Below are 18,808 nucleotides of genomic sequence, written 5' to 3'. Positions count from 1 at the left end.
CTGGGCCCCAAAGTCCTTTGAAATGCTCCTGAAGGCGGCACAAGCAAGAATAACGACTTTCAGCCAGGTCGATTTTTACTTATTTTAATAAACAAAACAATGTTGCGCAAACTGGAAATATTAATTCAGTAGTAAGAGTCACTTTTAGCTGTTTAAAATGATAATAAGAATAGACCAAGAAAAATGACATTTGTCAGGGAATAAAAAGCAAAGCATCACCTTCTCCATAACCATCATATAGTTCTTTCCTCATAAAAAAATGTAGTTGAAAAATCTGTAACTTTTAAAAGGCCCCATTTGAATGCAAACCTTTATTGAAAATACAATTTTAGTTTAAATAGATTTCTTTAATTCATGTAAAATTGAATGTATCAAGTTTTTGGGGCGTACTGGCAGCAAAATATACATGTGAGCACAATCTCTGAGATATGCAGTCGGCAAAATTGTATACATTCATTGCGAACTGCACAGGTAGGTGGGTAAAATCCACGCCGTCATTACCAAACACGTCATTACAGGAGCGTTTAACAAACGTTAAGACAAAAAATAACATTCACTAAACTGCATTAAAACATCGACATAAAAACATTCCACAGCATCGTTAACACATTCAAAGTCAAACCGGGCTGTACGCCCTGTGTGTATACTTGTGATACCAGAACCAGAAGCCACATTTAAAGGTTCAGATCTATAAATGATATCTATTATTATAAATCCTCCGTATAAACTGATGTAACCTGTCAGAGTTGACTGAGGTTCACTAGTTTTTTAATTTTTTTTTATTGTAACGTCTTAACAGCCACCGTCATGCTTCGTCATGTCGAGTTTGTTCTGCAAAAGTCTGAACAATAATATAATAAAACATGAACCTTCTTAAAAACTGCACAAGGGCCGACTGTTGATATGACGTCACATAAATGAATCATTAATTCATCCCAGCTGTTGGACTGAAACCAAAGTACAAGGCAGAGTTCGTTTCGATAACAGTGGTTTCATCATCAGGTCGGAGTTCCGGCAGCTCAGAGGATTTCAAGAGCAGTAATTGTCAATAAGAGATTGTCGTCATTGAAATAAAGGTTTGTACTGATCGACCCTGAATTGAGCTGAATCTTTGTGTCTTTGTGTTTCAACATGAAAGAGCATCTGGCGGTTCTATTTCGAACTCCCTCAGCATTTGTAAACTCCTCACTCTATCTTTAAGGCGAATTTCTGCCACTTTTTTTTTTTTTGCAAATTCGTTCTATCGTTCATCACCGAGAGCTCGTGACCCCTGGTGAGGGTTCGGAGCGTAGATCAATCAGTATATTGAAAGCTTTGCCTCGCGGCTGACCTCCTTCCCCACTACAGGGGTCTGGTAAAACGCCCGCAGTACTGCACCGACCCACACGTCCAACTCTGTGATGCTGAATATCTGATTTGAACTCGAGGCTTTGAGGCAGGTGGTAGAGCAGGATGTCCTTTAATCAGTGAGTCAGTGGTTTGATCCCTGAACAGGCTGGACGGGTGATAGAGAAGTGCTCAGAACGTGGTTCATAGTGTAAAGCACAATAGTGTTTGTGGGAAAAGGGCACATAAACAAAGTCTACAATTTGAACAAATGCAAATCTAGTAGCAAAACATACAGAGGTTTCATCCATATTTATCTCCTTTGCTGCTGAAACCATGGCTGTGGTTCTTTGTAATCATCTAAACAGTCTGCTCTGTTATACTGATGTGGGGAAAAAAGGCTTTTGCGGATTTGGAATAACAATGAACACGGTTCCTTCCTCCACAATATTAAATGTTCACCGAGTGAGACGGAGCTTCCTGCAGATATTAGAAACCTCCACTGATTTGAATTCATGACACGGTTACCCCCCCCGTGTTCCGGTGTGTGACCGCTGCTCCTCACTGCTGCCAGGGACGTTCTCACAGTGAAACCAACCTCTCCTCAGAATGCCATCATTTCCTCTGCTCCTCTGTTTCGTGACCAGAATAATAACCGAACAATCTCTGGTGCTGCAGAGTTGGTGCAATTTTATTTGTTTGTGTTTGAACCACAACGGTGAGACAGTCCTGTGCAGGTGAACCGACAGCAGGGAGGATTGAGGAGCTCAACAGCTGAAAATTGTGCGCTTTCGAAGCCACGTCCTCCTCATTTGACCTGGGAGGAGCTGTTGGCAGGCAGCTCAGTTTGGACGGTGGAGATCTTTTCTACTATCACTTCCAGGGCGCGGTCTCTGTGCAGTGCATTCGAGGGGCCTTTGTCCTTGGCGGTCTGGTTCGAGCTGTGTCCTGCCCGCGAATCTGCGAACGCCTCCCTGCTTTGGGGTTTGACGAACTTCACGCTGACTTTAGGAGCCACCACGGCGCCGCCCGGCTGGTTGTGCTTCCTGACGCACTGGGAGAGGGTGGAGATGCAGCTCTTCTTGAAGTTCTCGTTCATGAAGGCGTACACGATCGGATTGTTGAAGCTGTTGAAGAACCCGATGGCCTGAACCACAGCGATGATCATGCTGATGGTGACTCCGTCGTATTTCTTCTCAAGGTCATCTGGATTTTTGAAAACACAGACAGAAGCACTGTGTAACTTTTATTGGGCTCAGTGTCTGACTGATTAGTTGGTTTTCATGTAGAGAAATACAAAGCTATTAATCAGTGAGGGTTTTACCCATGATTCCAAGTTTCCTGACACCCAACTCTAATTTGAATTCTTGATATTTAAAGTGGCCCCGCTGTCAGTTACACACTTCTCACAGGAAAGCAGCATCTTCCCTCACTATTCAAAATCAGTGAAGCATCAAACAAATTTTTAAGGGGCTGTTTTAAGGTTAAAAAGGTTTAAAATTCATATAGACTGCGGTATTACTTACAGTACTCAAAGAGCATGTGGACCGTGTGGAACGGTGCCCAGCAAATCGTAAATAACAGGACGATGGTGATCATCATTTTGGCGGCTCTTTTCTTTTTCCTGGTGAGAGAAAAAACCGAGAGGTAAAGATCTGAGTCTTTCTTACGACAGACATGGCGGCACTCTTCCCCCCCTTGTTGTACCTATAATGTAGAGAAGCTTTTAACCATGTGCTGCAGTTCTCACAGTCGGCCCTGGGGAAAGTAAAGGGAGCACTTTCTCTCCTCTGAGTGTGCTTAACAGAAAAAGCAATTTTTTTTCCAATTACTGGATTCAGCTACTTATATCCCGATGCCTAAAGAGCTGTTATGAAGTCTGTTCAATGTAATTTACCATTGTAGCAAACACAACAGCTCTTTGTGAGGCTTTTTATTCTGATGGTTACCTTCTTGTCACACAGACGCCTATAGTCAAAGAATACACTGTGGGTGTGCGTTTTAAACTCACATTTAAGTGTTGTCCCAGAGAAAAGTTCCATTTTCAGCAGATCAATGTGAAATAGGTCTTCTACTGATCTCTTAGGATGGATGTGCCTACCAGGTACGTAGTGGGCAATCAGCGACACAAACCCACACCCTCTAGCATTTGTGTTCACGGGAAGGCACAACCAAGCCCCCTTGGATATGAGATGCTTGAGACATAACTGACCTGGAGATCTTGCTGATCTCCCTGTGGTTCATGGTGTTGAGGACCGAGGAGTCGCCCACCCTGTTGCGGATCCACAGCTCGATCCCGATGCGCGTGTAGAGGAACAGCATGGCGGCCAAGGGGAGCAGGAACAGAGCCACCATGATGAAGGTGGTGTACGTCTGCCGGTGGGTCACAGAGTGCCAACTCTCCTGGCAGCACACGTGGTAATGGTCGTACAAGAAGTCGTACTTCACCTGGGAGAGGACGAGAAGAGAAGCCCTCAGTCCCCAAAGACCAACTGTCAACGTCACGTCCAGGAGTCTTAGACGGCTCTATTGACATTTCTTTCTTTACATATTTTTTTTCTGGCTTGGTTTGACCGGCACCACTCACCTCGAGCTGCTGCACAAACAGCATTGGTGAGCCCACGATCACCGAGGCAATCCATACGAGCCCTGCAGGATGGAAAGACATATGTAATACATATAGAAACAGTTTAGACAGTACAGGGTTTACACTTTGATTTACACACACACACACACAGAGAGACACACACATCCAACACACACACATCTGTTCTGCCTCAGTCCCTGGTTTCTGCCCTTTCTCTTTGCATATCTGCACATTCCTAGATAATTGCATGTTTGTTTGAGATCCAGCCATGACAACTGGTATCTTCCCCCGTTAAGGACCATCCAGTCCTGCCACCGCTCCAGTCCTGAACATCTGCCTACTCTTTGGAAGGAGCTTTGGTGGCATTTAACAACTCGGCATTCTCAGTTCTGGCCAATATGGCTTTGATTATATTTATTTTTCACGAGGGAAATCTCATTACATGGAGCTTTACCCTGACCCAAGATTCAAACCCTGATCTCCATCCATACTGCAGCAGACAGGGATGTAATGGAGCCACTATAGATTCTTTTCACTGCAAACCCATTACAGTGGAAACCGCTTCTATCGATTATGGATTTAATGATCAACGGTTTATAAGGATCAAAAAGCTTGGGACAGAATCATTACTTTACAAATGCTGTTAGAAAAATGTTTTGTTATAGTAGTCAAGTAATCCACGTAATGATCAACAGATTCAGTTGACTCTGAGTTTACACTTGTGAAACTGTTTTTGTGCAACTTCCTTACAGATCAGCTTGATAGATAGATGGATACTTTATTAATCCTGTGGGAAATTTAGAAAAAGAGGCACCACTGGGAATTGAACCCAGGATCTCCTGTTTACTAGACAGGCGCTTTACCAACTAAGCCATAGTGCCAGGCAAAGGTCAGAGACTTCTTTGAAAATACAAACACATATAATTCCACACCGACCCACAAACATTGGATACCTAGCATCTTGTATGCTCGTTTGGACGAGAGCTGCCTCCTCATCTTCAGGGGAAAGACAATGCCCTGGTATCTCTCAATGGCAATGCAGGTCATTGTGAGGATGCCGGTCACTATGGCTGTAGTCTGTACAAAGGGAACCGTCTTGCAAACCAGAACCCCTGTAGAAAACAAAGGACATAATTACATGTCATTTAGCTGACGCTTTTATCCAAAGCGACTTACATTTTTTTTAGAACACTCATCATTTTATGAGGGGCCATCTAGGGGTTCAGTATCTTGCCAAGGACACTTAGGCATGCAGATGGGATAGAGTGGGATTCGAACCGGCAACCTTCTTGTTGCAGAGCACCCGCTCTATCCCCTAGGCCACGCTCTCCCCAGTATCTCCCTAGTATAATAGAGAGGATGAAAGAATGAGACTCTAAGAAACTGCATAGTGTAAATTTCTACTGAAGCAGAGACTGAAGAGGGATGTGAGCTCATCTTCAGACCTTATCGCGTTCCTGTGCAAATGCATGACGATGAGGGTTTAATTGGAACAACAAAACAGCCCTCGCCGATTACACTTGGACATCTTTAACACATGCATGTCACAGCTAACAAAGCACAGAGCTGACAGTTCACCTTTATTCACATGCAGCTAATTACTATCGATGTTAATGGCAGCACATGCTTCTCCCCTGCATTCTATTGCTGTGATACGCTGAATGTCAGCTGTCAGATACTGTTGTGTGTTGCGGATGCTGGGAACAGTGTGGGGAACCGATGAATATAATGAAATGTACATTGATACAGATAAATAATGCATATGTGAAGCAAATGATGCTCAGGTTCTAAAAATCAGCTCTTTTAGAGGTTATAGTCCAGTGGTTTTCTATCGTCAGGTATGAACCTGGTGGAGATAGTTACAGTGCTGAGGCTCCTCCAAATGTAATATAATGCAAACATGTATCACACCATTGACTTTGTGTGTTTTTTTACAGGCATTTTGCATTGAATTGCACACTTATGTTCTTTACACTGAGCAGGTTCTGATTCACGATGAATCAGGTTGTGAGACGAAAACATGCTGCAATATTCCTGTGCTTCAAAGTTGCATGGTACAAGTAGTGCTCATCAGGCCATTTATTGATCTCTGTAGAAATGTGTTATTATCTCTCCAACTCAGCAGCGAATGAGACCAACCACAGTGCGATCAGCTGTTAGACACAAGGAACAGGTGTTTGCTCCTTTCTCCCTCTCCTGCTGCTCCGTCAGGTGTGTGAGAGTAAAAAGTAAAAAAAAAAGCTGCTTGTTTATATTTCTATTTAAGCTCCAGAAGCTTGTGACCTCCGGCTGCCATTAAGAGTCATCGACGGCTGCTGAGTTCCTTTCAGGGATCAATAACATGTGATTGACTCTTACTCCTTACTCAGTCTGGCTAATGTGCAGGGCTGATGATGGGTTACTTGTCTGAATGTGTGGGCGCCTCCAGAGTGTCGGCTGGGATCGGATGTCAGGTGTTATGGGGTCGGCTGCTGCTGCATTTCATTAATTGTTCTGTTACTTGTTACAGTCAGATCACAATTATCATCTTGCATTGCTTATCAATGTTTGACAGACTTCTTGCATGAGTATTCTTATTCTTGCAACATTATTATTATTATTATGATGAGGGTAAATTGCGGGGATTTCCCTGCATGCACAAATAACAGAATAGATAAGAATGCAATGGCACAAACATTACAGCCACTACATCCACTTGTGATAAGCTTGAGCTATGGTGTTTTGAAACAAAGTCAAAGTGGCATATTGATGATGATGATCAGGACACTAGCAATGAATCTGGTGTAAGTGTAATCTCTGTATATCGAGTGGTACGGTGAGATGCTGTGATGTCACATTACAAAGTAAATAGTACACAACAACATATCCCAGCCTAGACCCATGCATTTTGCAAATTGTGCAGAAATCGGGGCTAGATTTCTAGATTTCGTGGTTTTACGCACAGTGCGCATGGAGCTGAAAGTGTCCAAGAGCGCACGGGAGGACAGAGGTTTATTTCCCCAAATAGTTCAAGAAGTTAAAAACTCACCTCCGAACCACTCCGAGGAGATGTTCTGCAGCAGGGTGAACGGGACGCAGAAGAAAGTGATGAGCAGGTCGCTGACCGCCAGGGAGCAGATGAAGATATCCGTCGCCGTGTGGATCGCACGTTTCTTCACCACTATGTAGATGACCAGCGTGTTCCCCGCGAGCGCCAGCACGAAGATCACCGCGTACATGATCACGAAGGTGGTCTTGGCGCTGTACGGCAACTCGGGGATGTAGACGAGCGGCTGGATGTTGTAGGTGTTGATGAACTCCCGGCGGCTCAGGTTATAGTAGCGCAGCATCTCCTGCAGCGCTTCGGGGGTGATCTTGGTGGCGCCCTGGCCGGAGTCTGTGGAGGCCGCTGCCATCTCTGGTGTTCGGCCCCAGAGAGAGAGAGAGAGCTGGTCTGTGGAAAGGAACAGGATCCAAGTCCCTCTGCGTCTCAGCGTCTGTCCTACAAACTGAGCCTCAACCCACCCTGTGCGTCCGGATGATGCGCTGCTGCTGCTGCTGCCTCCTTCACTCAGAGAGACCTGCTCCCTGTCACTGCTGCAGCTGTGTTTGTGTGTGTGTGAGTGTGTGTGAGTGTGTGTGGGTGTGTGTTGTACTCCTATCTTTATAAGATAAGATAAGAATCCTGTATTGTTAATAATAGGTAATATACAATACTTTAGTGCAAAGATAATATTGCTTAAGTGTAAACAAGATAAATGGAAAATAAGGAACATATGCACAGTGTGAGACTATGTATGGTGAATGGATTGTACTGCACAGACAGAAGGAGAATCGCACAGTTAAGAGTGCTAAACCAGAGGTAAAGTGCAGTCCTTATGTGTGTGTTTAGTTCTATGGGGAGCAGAGCTGGTTGTACACAGCCTTACTGCTGCAGGAAGAATACAGGTCTGATACTTAGTGTGAATCAGTCTCTAACTGATGGAGCTGCCCAGTGCTGTGATGGTGTCCTCCTGCAGGGGGTGAGACTGAGATACAAGTGAACAGAAGGTGTGTGTGTGAGGCCCCGGTATTACTTATGATGTAGGGACCTAAATCTGCTCACACAAGTCACCTTATGGAAACATATTATTCAAATGTTTATATAATCATATTATTTAACACCTCTTAACCTGTTTTTTTAATTCTTAATCTTAATTGTTATCTCTGTGCATTTGATAATAAAACTCTTGAATCTTGAATCTGTTTGGGAAATAAATCTGAATAAAAGACTTTCTCTTCAGGTTTTCTGGCAAATGTCACTTCTGACGCAACAAGTAACGATATTGATGTGCTCAACCAATCATGATTCAAGGTCAATCATGATGTGTCAACCTGCTTTTATCGCCTTGAATCAACAAATTCAACGAGAGAGAACAACGGAGGAGGTTGTGTTTCTCTGCTCTCTCAAATCACGTTAGACTTGTGTGAAGGAGTTTAATTATCTCAGGGGGAACTCGGCGTGTTGCTGCTGCTCTTCAACGTGGAACAGAGCCGGTTGAGGTGGTTGGGGCATCTAATAAGGGTTCCTCCATGGGCACCTCCCAAGGGAGCTCTTCAGACCACGAAACCCAGAGGCAGACCCCGGAACAAGCTGTAGAGATTATATATATCTCATCTGTTCTGGGAAGACCTCAGGATGTCCCAGGAGGAGCTGGAGCATCACTGTCAAGATCGACGTCTGGGCTGTCTAACCTGCTGCCACTGTGACCCGACACCGGATAACAGGCAGAAAAGGGATGAATCCCGCTTCTCGCCAAATGTCACCTGGGATTGACTCCGGCCTCTTGAGACCACTTAAAGCTTTAGCAGAATAGATAATGGCTGGATGGCTGGATGATGAAGTAACATAGAGAGACCTAGAGAATTCTCAGAAATGTTAAATTTGCAAGACAGCAAAGACAAATTTATGTTAAAAAATTGCCGATGAATAATATTGATTTTGCTGAACTGCTGTTCAAGGAAACTCAAATTACAAACACTTTGTAGTATTGCAATAATCAAGTTTCTTCTGTGTTCCCTTCGTTCTCACTCTGCAGAAACCAATAGATCAAATTACCTCCACAACAATCATCACAGTTTCTAGTTTTATGAATCGTTAAATGTTTCCTTCATAAAGTTAGAGGTTGTGTAAATTTAAAACACAAAACAGGTTAAATACCTTCTTTTTTTTATATTAACTATTAGATAATACCTCCATCCACAAAATAGAGATATGTGATGTTGTTTTATATTTTTTTATAGATGTTCAGGAATGAATGAGTTGTAATTTGTCTGATGTGAAAAAAACCTGTAACATGATTTGTGAAACGCAATTTGATTTGATCCATGAAAGTCACAGGGACGACATTATGGTTCATTCCATTTCTACTTTAATTTCAATTTCATGGATCTGTTGGATTTCCACTACAAGTGCAATTATCAGAGAATCAGACACAGCTTCTGATTCCACACCACCTGGATGCACATCATGCCATGTAAACATGTTAAGTGTGAAATGATGGAGCATCTCCTTCTCTGTCCCCCCCCCCACACACACACACACCCCCCCCCCCCCTCTCTGCTTTTAATGGCATCTCCTGTCCCTTCAGGATAAATTACACTGCTTTTTTACATGACATGAAGAGCTCACTGTGATCAATAACTCTTTGGATTGTCGCTGTTCACGGACCTTCACAAAAAGACTCAAGCAAAAGCACTGATTCAACCTCTTGTACAAGTACCCGCTCTGGAATGTACTTAAAGTATAAAAGAAAAAAAGGCAAACTGAGACTTGCCACTGTAATATTGGTTCAAAGACTGTTCAATGAAAACCACTTCTCAGGTCACAAATTAATGCAGAGTTGACTTCTCCTGTTGAGTAATCTATCTGTGGATTTCTTTCCCAAGCGGTTTACGCTCAGCAACAGAAACATGTAAAATGGTCACAACAAAATTCTGCCAGTGAGAGATAATCGGCTGATAAAAAAAAACGAGGGGGAAGCGGTACACTGAGTTGAGAGTCACAGTGAAAGAAATTACTGTGATTTCTTCTCAGCAGTTGACACGCTGAAAGCTGCAGTTGGATAGATTCACGTCCCTATTAAAACAATGGATGGTCTTTTTTTTATTCAGAATCTAACGAGGTTTGTACCGGTTCTCTTGGCAATAGGAGCCAATCTAGGCGCTAAACAGGGACCGGCTTAGTGCAGGAAACGTTTAACATCTTTTACCATCATTTTTCTATTGTACTTCTGCTTTAACTGGAATCTCATCGCTTGATAATCCAATTAGATGGAAATTTTGCTTCTGTATGAGCTCATTAGAAAAATAGGTCATATTACATATTACATTATACAATACAAGCTTATGCCATGGAATGTAGCTTCAGCCCCTCCAATCTATACACATAGAAATATAAAAAAGTAAATCTGATTAAGCTTAAAGGGGGATAAAGTATGATAAAGTCATATAAAGTTAAATGTAGAATTAAAATCAAATAAAAAAACGTGAGTTCAGTCTCCCTCTTGTGGATAAAATTCAATTATTTTGTGTTTAACAAGCCTCCATATTATTCCCTGTATTTGCTTTCCTTCCACAGAGCATCTGTTTAAATGGGTCGCCAGGGATTTAAACAACAGTGTCACAACGTCAGGCAACAACCAACACCCACACACACACAGGGGGAGACTGGAAATTGATAATTCCCCAAAAAGCCATATTTAGATTGTCTACATTTTTATCGTGTGGACACAATTTAGATGTTGAACCTACATCTCACAACCGCAGCTGCTGATGAGGTCTATCGATGCCTCATTAATGCCGCAGCGAGCTTGGTGATGCTCTCCGGCCTCCGGGCTCAGGGAGAGAAGGAGGAAGCAGCGGCACAGGGATTAAGTTCTGCACTAGAGAGGAGGCCATCTGGAGCAAGTCTGTGGCTCTCACACGTCCATGGCGGATTCTGCGCCGAGGGCCTGAGCATCTGAAGAGTTTCTTTTGCCATGTTTGTCCTCAAAGCTCCTCATGTGGGGCAAAGTGGAGAGTGAGTTTATCCCGTGAGAGATCATTTCATCAAACCTCAATTCAAGCTTTTTCAACAGCACCCCACTGAGTTAATATATTCAACACCATGAATTGGCCAGATTATACCTGTGATGCATGTTAAAAAAAATCTGCCCTAAATGAACCGGTTTAGAAACGCCATTCACTGGCTGTGCAGGGATGCCATTGTTTATTTGTTTGGTTGGAGAGTCTCTTAGAAACGGTGGCGACACAGAGCAGTAAGTATCAGAGGATTTCAGCTGGAGGCGGCTTTCACAGGTAAAGTGGTTATTGATAGTTATTTCTTCTCCAAATTGGAATTATTCTATGTGGAATTTTGAGGACTTGTGTTTCTGGACAATTTTGAAAAGCAAGGTTATGTTTGGACTCCCTGGCTTCGTCAAGCTTTAGTCATCTGTGTCTCTGAAAGGTTTTAGTTTTCAACTGTTTTTGAGAATGTGTGTTCACAGTAACAGCCTCGACCATTAAACCTTCTGTTATTTCCAACGCTTCTCTTCATAAAGTACCTTCATTTTTTAAACCTTTCTCTTAATATTTTAGATTTAATCAAAGCCCTCCAGCCGCCATTCGGAGATATGTCCGTCGTGCAAGGTTCAAGCTCCCGAGGGACAACAGGACAGAGCAGTCCCAGTCAGTCCACTCAGGTGCTGCTCACCAACGAATTCACCAAGACGCTGTCGAGAGGCAGTCCGCGCTTCGGTGCCTTGAGCCATCACTCATTCTTCTCACGGCACAACCCTCATCCAAACAGGGTGAGGCATATCCAAGGTGAGCAGGCAGAAGATATTCTCATAGTTTATGAAATGGAAGTTCGATGTTTGATTTCACTGAGTATTTGGTTCCAGTAACCAAGGAAACACCCTGAGGACCCAATGAGATTCCAATCTACGTATCTCATTAGCAAGATAGATTGCATTTTATCAAAAACACCGGAACGGAAGTGGGAAACTTTCCGTTTGGTATCAATTCACTATTGGATGGAATATTTACATCTAATATATAACCAGCATTAATGATGAAATATGTGGGAAAATATCCGGAACAATAAATTTGCCATTTTGTGTAACAGGACCCTGAGTTTAGAATTTAGCTAAGTATTTAGTTTATAGTTAAGTGATACACACACTCGACCAATCGCGACTCAGTCTCAAGTGTCAATCATGACGTTTCACCCTGTTGTTAAAGAATCAGATTTCTAATTTCAACCAAACAAACGTGAAAAATTAACCCGTGAACAAACATCAGTGTGATAAGAACTCACCATTATGACAGACAAGCCTCTACTGTTATAAAAGAAATTTAAAACAGAAAAGAAAGAAAATGATAAAAACGATAAAAGTCCAAGTGCAAGGTCTAGTTATAGGCTGAAGTGAAGACCTTTACTGAACCAGCTTCTCTGATATCTAGGGACTGTTATTGGAAACCTCGATTAATAAATCCTCTGAAAAACTTTCTTTTTTTGCACTCATTAATTCTGACAGCAGTTTATTACTTGTGAGCACTAAATGTGTTGCTTTAGCTTAAATTCCCTCAGAAGCTTTTGCTTTAAAAATAAAGCAATTAACAAGGTCATCCCTCTGTGGAAGCCTCACCTCCTGAGATCAGTCATAAGTCAGAATTACCACAATATTAAATATTTCACGCGCAGCTGTGCGGGCACCTATAGAATAGCAATATGCTACATGAAAGACACAACCTACAGTACTGGCAGAAAAGTAGGTCATAAGAAGCTATCAGCTTTAGTCTCAGCAGGGGGTTTTCTGGCCTAGATTTTTCCAGGGCATTTCTTTGATTGCCGACTCTCTTCTGAAGCATGTATGAATATCGTGCCTCTCTCGTGTCCATAGGACTTAATGGGAGACCTGTCTGCATGGTGAGAGATGATTGGTTTGTCACCTCGTCATTATTTCCTCATCCACTTCTCAAGAGCCACGTCCTCAGGAAAGTGGCCGACACTTCTTTTGATTTCCCACTCAATCAGAGTCTAAACGGAGTCGGCAGTTACAGAAATAAATCAGGTACAATTACATGCATGACGCCTGAATCTTTTCATTTATTTTTCTAAAAGCTCTGCTATCAAATCATGAGAGTCGTTTATTGAGAACGAATAGGCTAAATGTTCTGCTTTCTTTTCGCAGCCCTGTTTTCAGAGGCCTGGAGGGATGAACTCAAAGATCTCGCTGCAAAAGTCAGCTTGTCTCCTCGAGCACAGAGGGACAAACGAGAGGTGCATGCTTTGGTTTGAATACTGGAACCTGGAATCACTTGTTTGTTTGCCTCAGATTAAGACTAAGGCTTAAGGTTCTGGTTGGATATGAGTAGGGCCATCGTCAGGGTTAAGATGTGATTGAGAGGCAGAGTTAAAATGTACCGGTGGACCTTTAAGTTCTTCCTCGAGAGATGAACTTGAGGGATTTTGAATAATGGGGTAAACTTTCCTAGTAAGAATCAGCCATAGACTGTATTTAAAGATGGACGACATCACAGCGGCCCAAAACTGAAGCCAAATCATCTGGATCGCCTCCCGGTGGCTGGAGTGCAATATAGGTCATAAACCCTAACTGCTCCGTGATAGTGGATGGGACATGAAACAAACTAAATAGACATAGTACATGTAAAATGTATTTTTCTGTTATTTCAGGTAGTTGTTATCATTATTATTGAAGAATAAGTTTTAAATTGAATGTCATTGTCGAAAATTTAAGGGGTTGTGTGTATTGTGTAAAAACCATGATTTTGTCAATTCATTCCAGGAGCCACCAGAAGAAGAATTTGTCCGTCGCAAGACCCAATATTCGGCTGACACTGGGAGAATCATCCCTCCGCCCACGAAGTCTTACCAGCGCAGATCTGGCTCCCAGCGCCTGCTCTTTCCTCAGCCCTTCCATGATCAAGAACTCACGGTGAAGTCCTCCTCCACTGCTCTTGAGCTCCTTCAACTTTAGAAAAACAAAAGTGTCTCACACGGTCGTTTGGGTTCGAAATGAGGCACAGCCATGCAATATTTCCCAACAGAGAGGGAGGATTAGAGGCAGATCAATGGGAGATGTTCAGCATTATAGAAATTCTCCAGAGCACTCAGGCTTTTGCCCGAGGCTACCCTGCGTTTTATTTATTGTCGGAAAATACCCGCCAGCTTCAAATTCCTGTGGTTTGTAAGCTCCTGTCGTTTGCTCTCTTATCAGGTGCTGGAGCTGCTTTGTCAGATCCTGCAAACAGACTCTCTCTCCACGGTCCAGCAGTGGCTTCTGCTCGCAGGACAAAGAGGTAAAAACACAACGGCATACATTCTACAGTGGCATAATATGTATTTGACAGAAATAGTATTGCCAGAAGGTTTATTCAGATACAAATATGCATATATATATATATAGTGCAACAAATACATATAATACTATTTGACTTTCAATATTATTTCCCTTTGCTTTACTTTAATTTAGTAGATAATCATTCAAACCTGATTATTACATAACGATTTGGCCATGGAGTCATGAAGGCGTCATCTATACACCCGTAAGTGTTTATCGGTGGGTTCAAGGTGATTGAATTGATATATTTTTAATTAACTTTCTGAATATCCTTGCTTTTCTGTCGTGACCTCTCATATTGTTTCATTGCAGAAGCCATTCTTCTCCAATGTTCACAGTTCCCATTTTAGATTCGGGTTCAATAACCTTTTTATTACTTTGGTGAATAAAGATAAAAACAGGAGGTGTATAGTTGCTGCTGATGGGAATGGTTGAACTCCTCTGGCACTGTGTGATGTGTTGCCCCCTCAGAGAAAGACCTGGTGATGGGGATGATCAAACATGCTCTGGACGGCGTCGACCACTCGGGCCACCACCAGCCGAGCCTCCATCCGCTCCAGGCTTCTCATCCTGGCACATCAGCATCGGTGTACGATGCAAAGTTCGAGCAGCCGTGGAGGACACCGCAAACAACGTGGTCAGGGCGATCGCTCAAGTTTCTATCTCCTACTTGTGTTTCGAAGTTTGTCAAGGTTGATGTGTTGAAGATTCTTTTTTTACCTCCACAGCTCACTCAGGATGAACCAAACCTTCAGTGATGACAAACCAGGTGATGAAATGGCATCCTGCTTTTCTCCGTTATTTGTGTTCAGGCCTATTTCAGCAAAGTCAAAGCTAGTTAAAGCCTCAAGAAAAGTTACAAGGTTAGATTTTCTTTTTAATATAATCGACCAGCAAGAATCATTTGTTCTGCACTTGTCTGACACTTCTGGGAGCAACGGCTCCATGCATAATTTGCAGCTTACAGCGTAGGCAGTGAATATCTGGGCCAAGACTCCAGTGTACTCTGTCAACATTCTAGTCTAATGTTTTTCCACTAAAAACACACACACACCAATACTTTGTTTAGGTGTTTTCGATCCAGACGGCATTTTGCCTTAACTTTATTATTCTATTTAAACTCGAAATGGAAAACAGAAGAGGCTTCAGGCCCAAAAATCTTTTCCCATGCCAACAGATTCTTCATATTCAGCATTTCACAGCTTTAATTGGATAGACTAATTCCCTTGTTTTCTTTCTTCTATGTCTGGGAACCTTAAAAAAAACGCCAGGAGATAATCTCAACATTTATGAAGGGAAATATAGCTATCAAGGGTATCAAGAATTTTCGCTTCTGACGTGCATTTCACAATAATAACATCAATGAAGTAGCGATAATAAGTGTCCTTGTACAGCAGTTTCTCCGTGTGTACAAAATAGGATTGCCGTGGAAAGCCGTTCAGTGTGAGGACGGTTATCTTCTCTGCAATAGATCTGAATAGAACCCCATTACTGTCGTGTTGTGTGTCTGTTGTGTGACTGACTCGATGGCTCTGTTTGCAGTGAGTGTCGGGGGTGCGGAGGTGCTCGAAGTGCACGCCGGAGCTCAGAGTACTCCTCAAGGTCGTCCCCTCCAGCGCACAGAGAGCGTATAGACGTCACCTGCTTCTCATCACAACTCCACACCAGCTGATGTTTCAACACTGAGACAAGTGGCAAGATTAGTTTACAAAGTGTAATCTTTAGTTTGAGGCGAAATATAACTTGTATAAATATTTTGTGCACTTGAGAACATATTCAAATAAAACGTTTTTTTCAAGATTGTGTATAAAGATGGACGCAGCGTCTCCTTTTTCTCCCTCTATGTAGAAATGAAGCCAAAATATCCTGGATGCAAGGTCTGATTAGTAGTGATGAAGGGTTTGAACCAATTGACCAATCATGAGTCAGTTTCAGCTGTCAATCACAGCATTTCACCCCATTTTATAGCATCAAATAACTAATTAAAAGTAAACTTACTGGAAAAATATGACATGTAGTCTGACTTTTTAATTTGATGCATGTTCCATCTCGTAATCTGGGGGAGGAGGGATTTATGACCCATTGCGCAGCCAGCCATCAGGGGGCGATGAAGGCGCTTTGGCTTCACTTTTGGGGAGCCGTCATATCGAAAAGAAAAGACACAAACCTTCACAGAGTAAAGAACTGAAAACAAGCAACTCACCAGGGCATGTTGTTCTGCAGGAGAGTGCACACAAAAACAATTTTCATGGTTACATCGAAGCGATATGACAAAGAAAATTAACAACAATTCCAAATAACGCACGAAATTAGAGCTTTGCATTTACACCTGACCTGTGATAGACCAACAAGTGGCCGAGGCTCGACCCTGTAACAATCATATCCAGCTCTAAAGTTGACTCCGTTCCTTCTTTTCAGATTTCACATTCAAGCACGAAGGACTGAACATATATATATACGTTTAGTCTATAATGGCAGCAGGTGTCCTGCAGCTTGAAAGGTAATTGGGCTGATGGAGAGTCAGCCTTAGCAACTGGGCAGTGTGGCCCTGAACACCTCTTACAGAGTGCAGGTCACCTAAAGCACCACATAGAAAGTGTTGAATAGGAGAAGTGAGGGCTTTCACAGTGGGAAACTGAACAGATGAGAGCGTTGAGTTTCACAGCAGGAGTCTGGTACAGCCGGGACTAGAACATAACGCCAACCGCAGAGAAGCAAGTGACTGACTGTCATTAGTTCTGCACACGGACCACGCAGTCAATGGAGAAGATTGACTTTTTACCCCTAATACACGTTGACCTTGCAGAAAGCGAGGTTGTGGAAATTGATGTGCAATACAACTCAACGCAACACAATACAATACAATGCCGCATTATCAATTCCCAAGGCAATTTGCTGTAGAAGACAAAAATAAGCTGAATTCAATTGCATTTGTATCTCAGCAAATCACAACGTACATTATCCCAAGGCTCTGCACATAATGAGGTTGAGACCTTACAAAATTAGGGGCTGTCCAGTTCAGTTGAGCTTAAAGTGCAAATCCCTTTCAGCTTTCGACTGAGTAACCGGATGGATTTGTGTTTTTCTGAATCACCTCAGATTCTCACTCGAGAAGAATTCAAATCCTGATCTGAAACGGTTTTATTCTCCTATTAGACATTATTCCACGTGGATCTTGATGACAGAGATCAGGCACATTAAGGCGACTGATATGTATGAGTGTGTAAAAAGCTGGTGCAGCTTGATTAAATTGAAGGAGACTGTTTAGTCTGGTTAATCAGCGCCATTGTAGGTTCCCGTGTTTGGTCTCCGACAGCTCTCAGCCCTGAGGCGGGTCCTTAATCTGCCTCGTATGGACATGTGGTTTCATCAGGTTAGACTGACAGTGATATGACAGAAGCAAAATGAGCAAACACACATGACATCAGGCCGTGCCAACGTCAACACAGAGACAAAAACACTCATTCAAAAAAAGGGCTCCTTTTGGCATTGGATGGATTTGATTCTGTTTATTTTGCATTTGCAGAATCTGTCAAGCCATAACACACATGTTTCTTACAATTGACCAGCACTGTATTGACGAATGCATTTTTTATTTTGGCCAGCTCAGTGCACAAGTTAGGACGACCTGTGGACATGGTGAGAATCTTTATTGGGCATCCTTGCTGTTTCAGACATCTCCCATCCATCCGGAGGTCAGGCGGCCTGGTCAGCAGGTGAAGTTCAGCTTTCACGTCATGAATCCTTCCCACAAGGACACCTGTTGGCTCCGGGCGATAAGAGGCAGCTGTTTCCTGAGGCTGTATCAGGGAAGCGTTCCTGCAAGGCAGCGTTAAGGCGAGAGGGAGACACTGGGCCCTCCAAGTATATCACACACACACACACTTACACACACACAAGTAGAAAAGATTTTCAATTCAGGTTGCAGAGGGTCTTAGGTTCTGCTGGGATGGAAATCCACACAGACCCCTGCACCATAACATCTTTGCCTAATGACCCAGTGAGGGAGAGAAGACGAGGATATTGAATGCTGGGAATCCAGAGGATATGCAGGGTTAGTGGCTTAACTTCCCATCCCCCCCATTGACCACCTTCTTATTTCCTCTGTGTACATCATGCAGGCACTTGCAGCGACTTGTGCTGCCCGCATTTAAGTCATAATCCCATTCTACAGCCTCTTTGATTTGGCATATACGTAGTGTGCAGGTATTCTTTACTCATGGGCATCGCAGAGCAGAGCCAATATACTGTAGAGCGCTTTCCTCATCATGTAAATCCCCAAATGACCATTCAGAAGGTCAGAGGGTTTCATGATTATAAATAATGAACTCTATAAGCGAGTGAACAGAAGTCATCGATTTATATAACAGAGTATTGTATTTTAAGTTATCTGAATATAACAACTGTATATTTTTGCCATTTCATGGGATTTCTTCCCCTGGGGGATTTTATGGAAAGTGAAAGCTATGCACATGATTAGTGAGCCATGCTCTTAAAGAAATAACTCATATTGATTTAAGCTTACTTA

At 42.8% G+C, this 18,808-nt stretch overlaps 2 protein-coding genes and 1 non-coding gene across 3 annotated transcripts; 1 reads left to right on the top strand and 2 right to left on the bottom strand.

The window, feature by feature from the left end:
- Positions 1-151: 151 nt before the first annotated feature.
- On the bottom strand, positions 152-7,308 carry qrfprb (pyroglutamylated RFamide peptide receptor b). The gene is made up of 6 exons (XM_062378524.1): positions 6,942-7,308; positions 4,867-5,025; positions 3,914-3,975; positions 3,539-3,774; positions 2,853-2,950; positions 152-2,532 (listed from the first exon to the last, which is right to left on the bottom strand). The coding sequence occupies exons 1-6, from the start codon at positions 7,306-7,308 to the stop codon at positions 2,135-2,137; spliced, it is 1,320 nt and encodes a 439-aa protein (XP_062234508.1). The 3' UTR covers positions 152-2,134.
- Positions 4,722-4,794, bottom strand: trnat-agu (transfer RNA threonine (anticodon AGU)). The gene has a single exon. It is a non-coding gene; the product is annotated as a tRNA-Thr (tRNA).
- Positions 7,309-11,527: 4,219 nt separating the features above from the next.
- On the top strand, positions 11,528-16,043 carry tbata (thymus, brain and testes associated). The gene is made up of 8 exons (XM_062378593.1): positions 11,528-11,740; positions 12,820-12,990; positions 13,111-13,199; positions 13,726-13,875; positions 14,158-14,239; positions 14,752-14,917; positions 15,009-15,049; positions 15,823-16,043. Exons 1-8 carry the CDS (start codon positions 11,548-11,550, stop codon positions 15,912-15,914), a joined length of 984 nt encoding a protein of 327 aa, XP_062234577.1. The 5' UTR covers positions 11,528-11,547; the 3' UTR covers positions 15,915-16,043.
- Positions 16,044-18,808: the final 2,765 nt, after the last annotated feature.

This window comes from Platichthys flesus, chromosome 20 (assembly GCF_949316205.1).
Source record: "Platichthys flesus chromosome 20, fPlaFle2.1, whole genome shotgun sequence".
In the NCBI taxonomy this organism is placed as follows: domain Eukaryota; kingdom Metazoa; phylum Chordata; class Actinopteri; order Pleuronectiformes; family Pleuronectidae; genus Platichthys; species Platichthys flesus.
The sequence above is the reverse complement of the archived record's forward strand: the minus strand, read 5'-3'. Positions and strand labels throughout refer to the sequence as shown.

Coding starts and splice junctions, on each gene's coding strand:
- qrfprb (XM_062378524.1), bottom strand. CDS start 7,308: ATGGCAGCGGCCTCCACAGACTCCGGCCAGGGCGCCACCAAGATCACC. Junction 5,026..6,941: donor CTCCTCGGAGTGGTTCGGAG/GTGAGTTTTTAA, acceptor TGTTTTCTACAG/GGGTTCTGGTTTGCAAGACG. Junction 2,533..2,852: donor CCACATGCTCTTTGAGTACT/GTAAGTAATACC, acceptor TCAAAAATCCAG/ATGACCTTGAGAAGAAATAC.
- tbata (XM_062378593.1), top strand. CDS start 11,548: ATGTCCGTCGTGCAAGGTTCAAGCTCCCGAGGGACAACAGGACAGAGC. Junction 11,741..12,819: donor CAGGGTGAGGCATATCCAAG/GTGAGCAGGCAG, acceptor TCGTGTCCATAG/GACTTAATGGGAGACCTGTC. Junction 13,876..14,157: donor TCCATGATCAAGAACTCACG/GTGAAGTCCTCC, acceptor CTCTCTTATCAG/GTGCTGGAGCTGCTTTGTCA.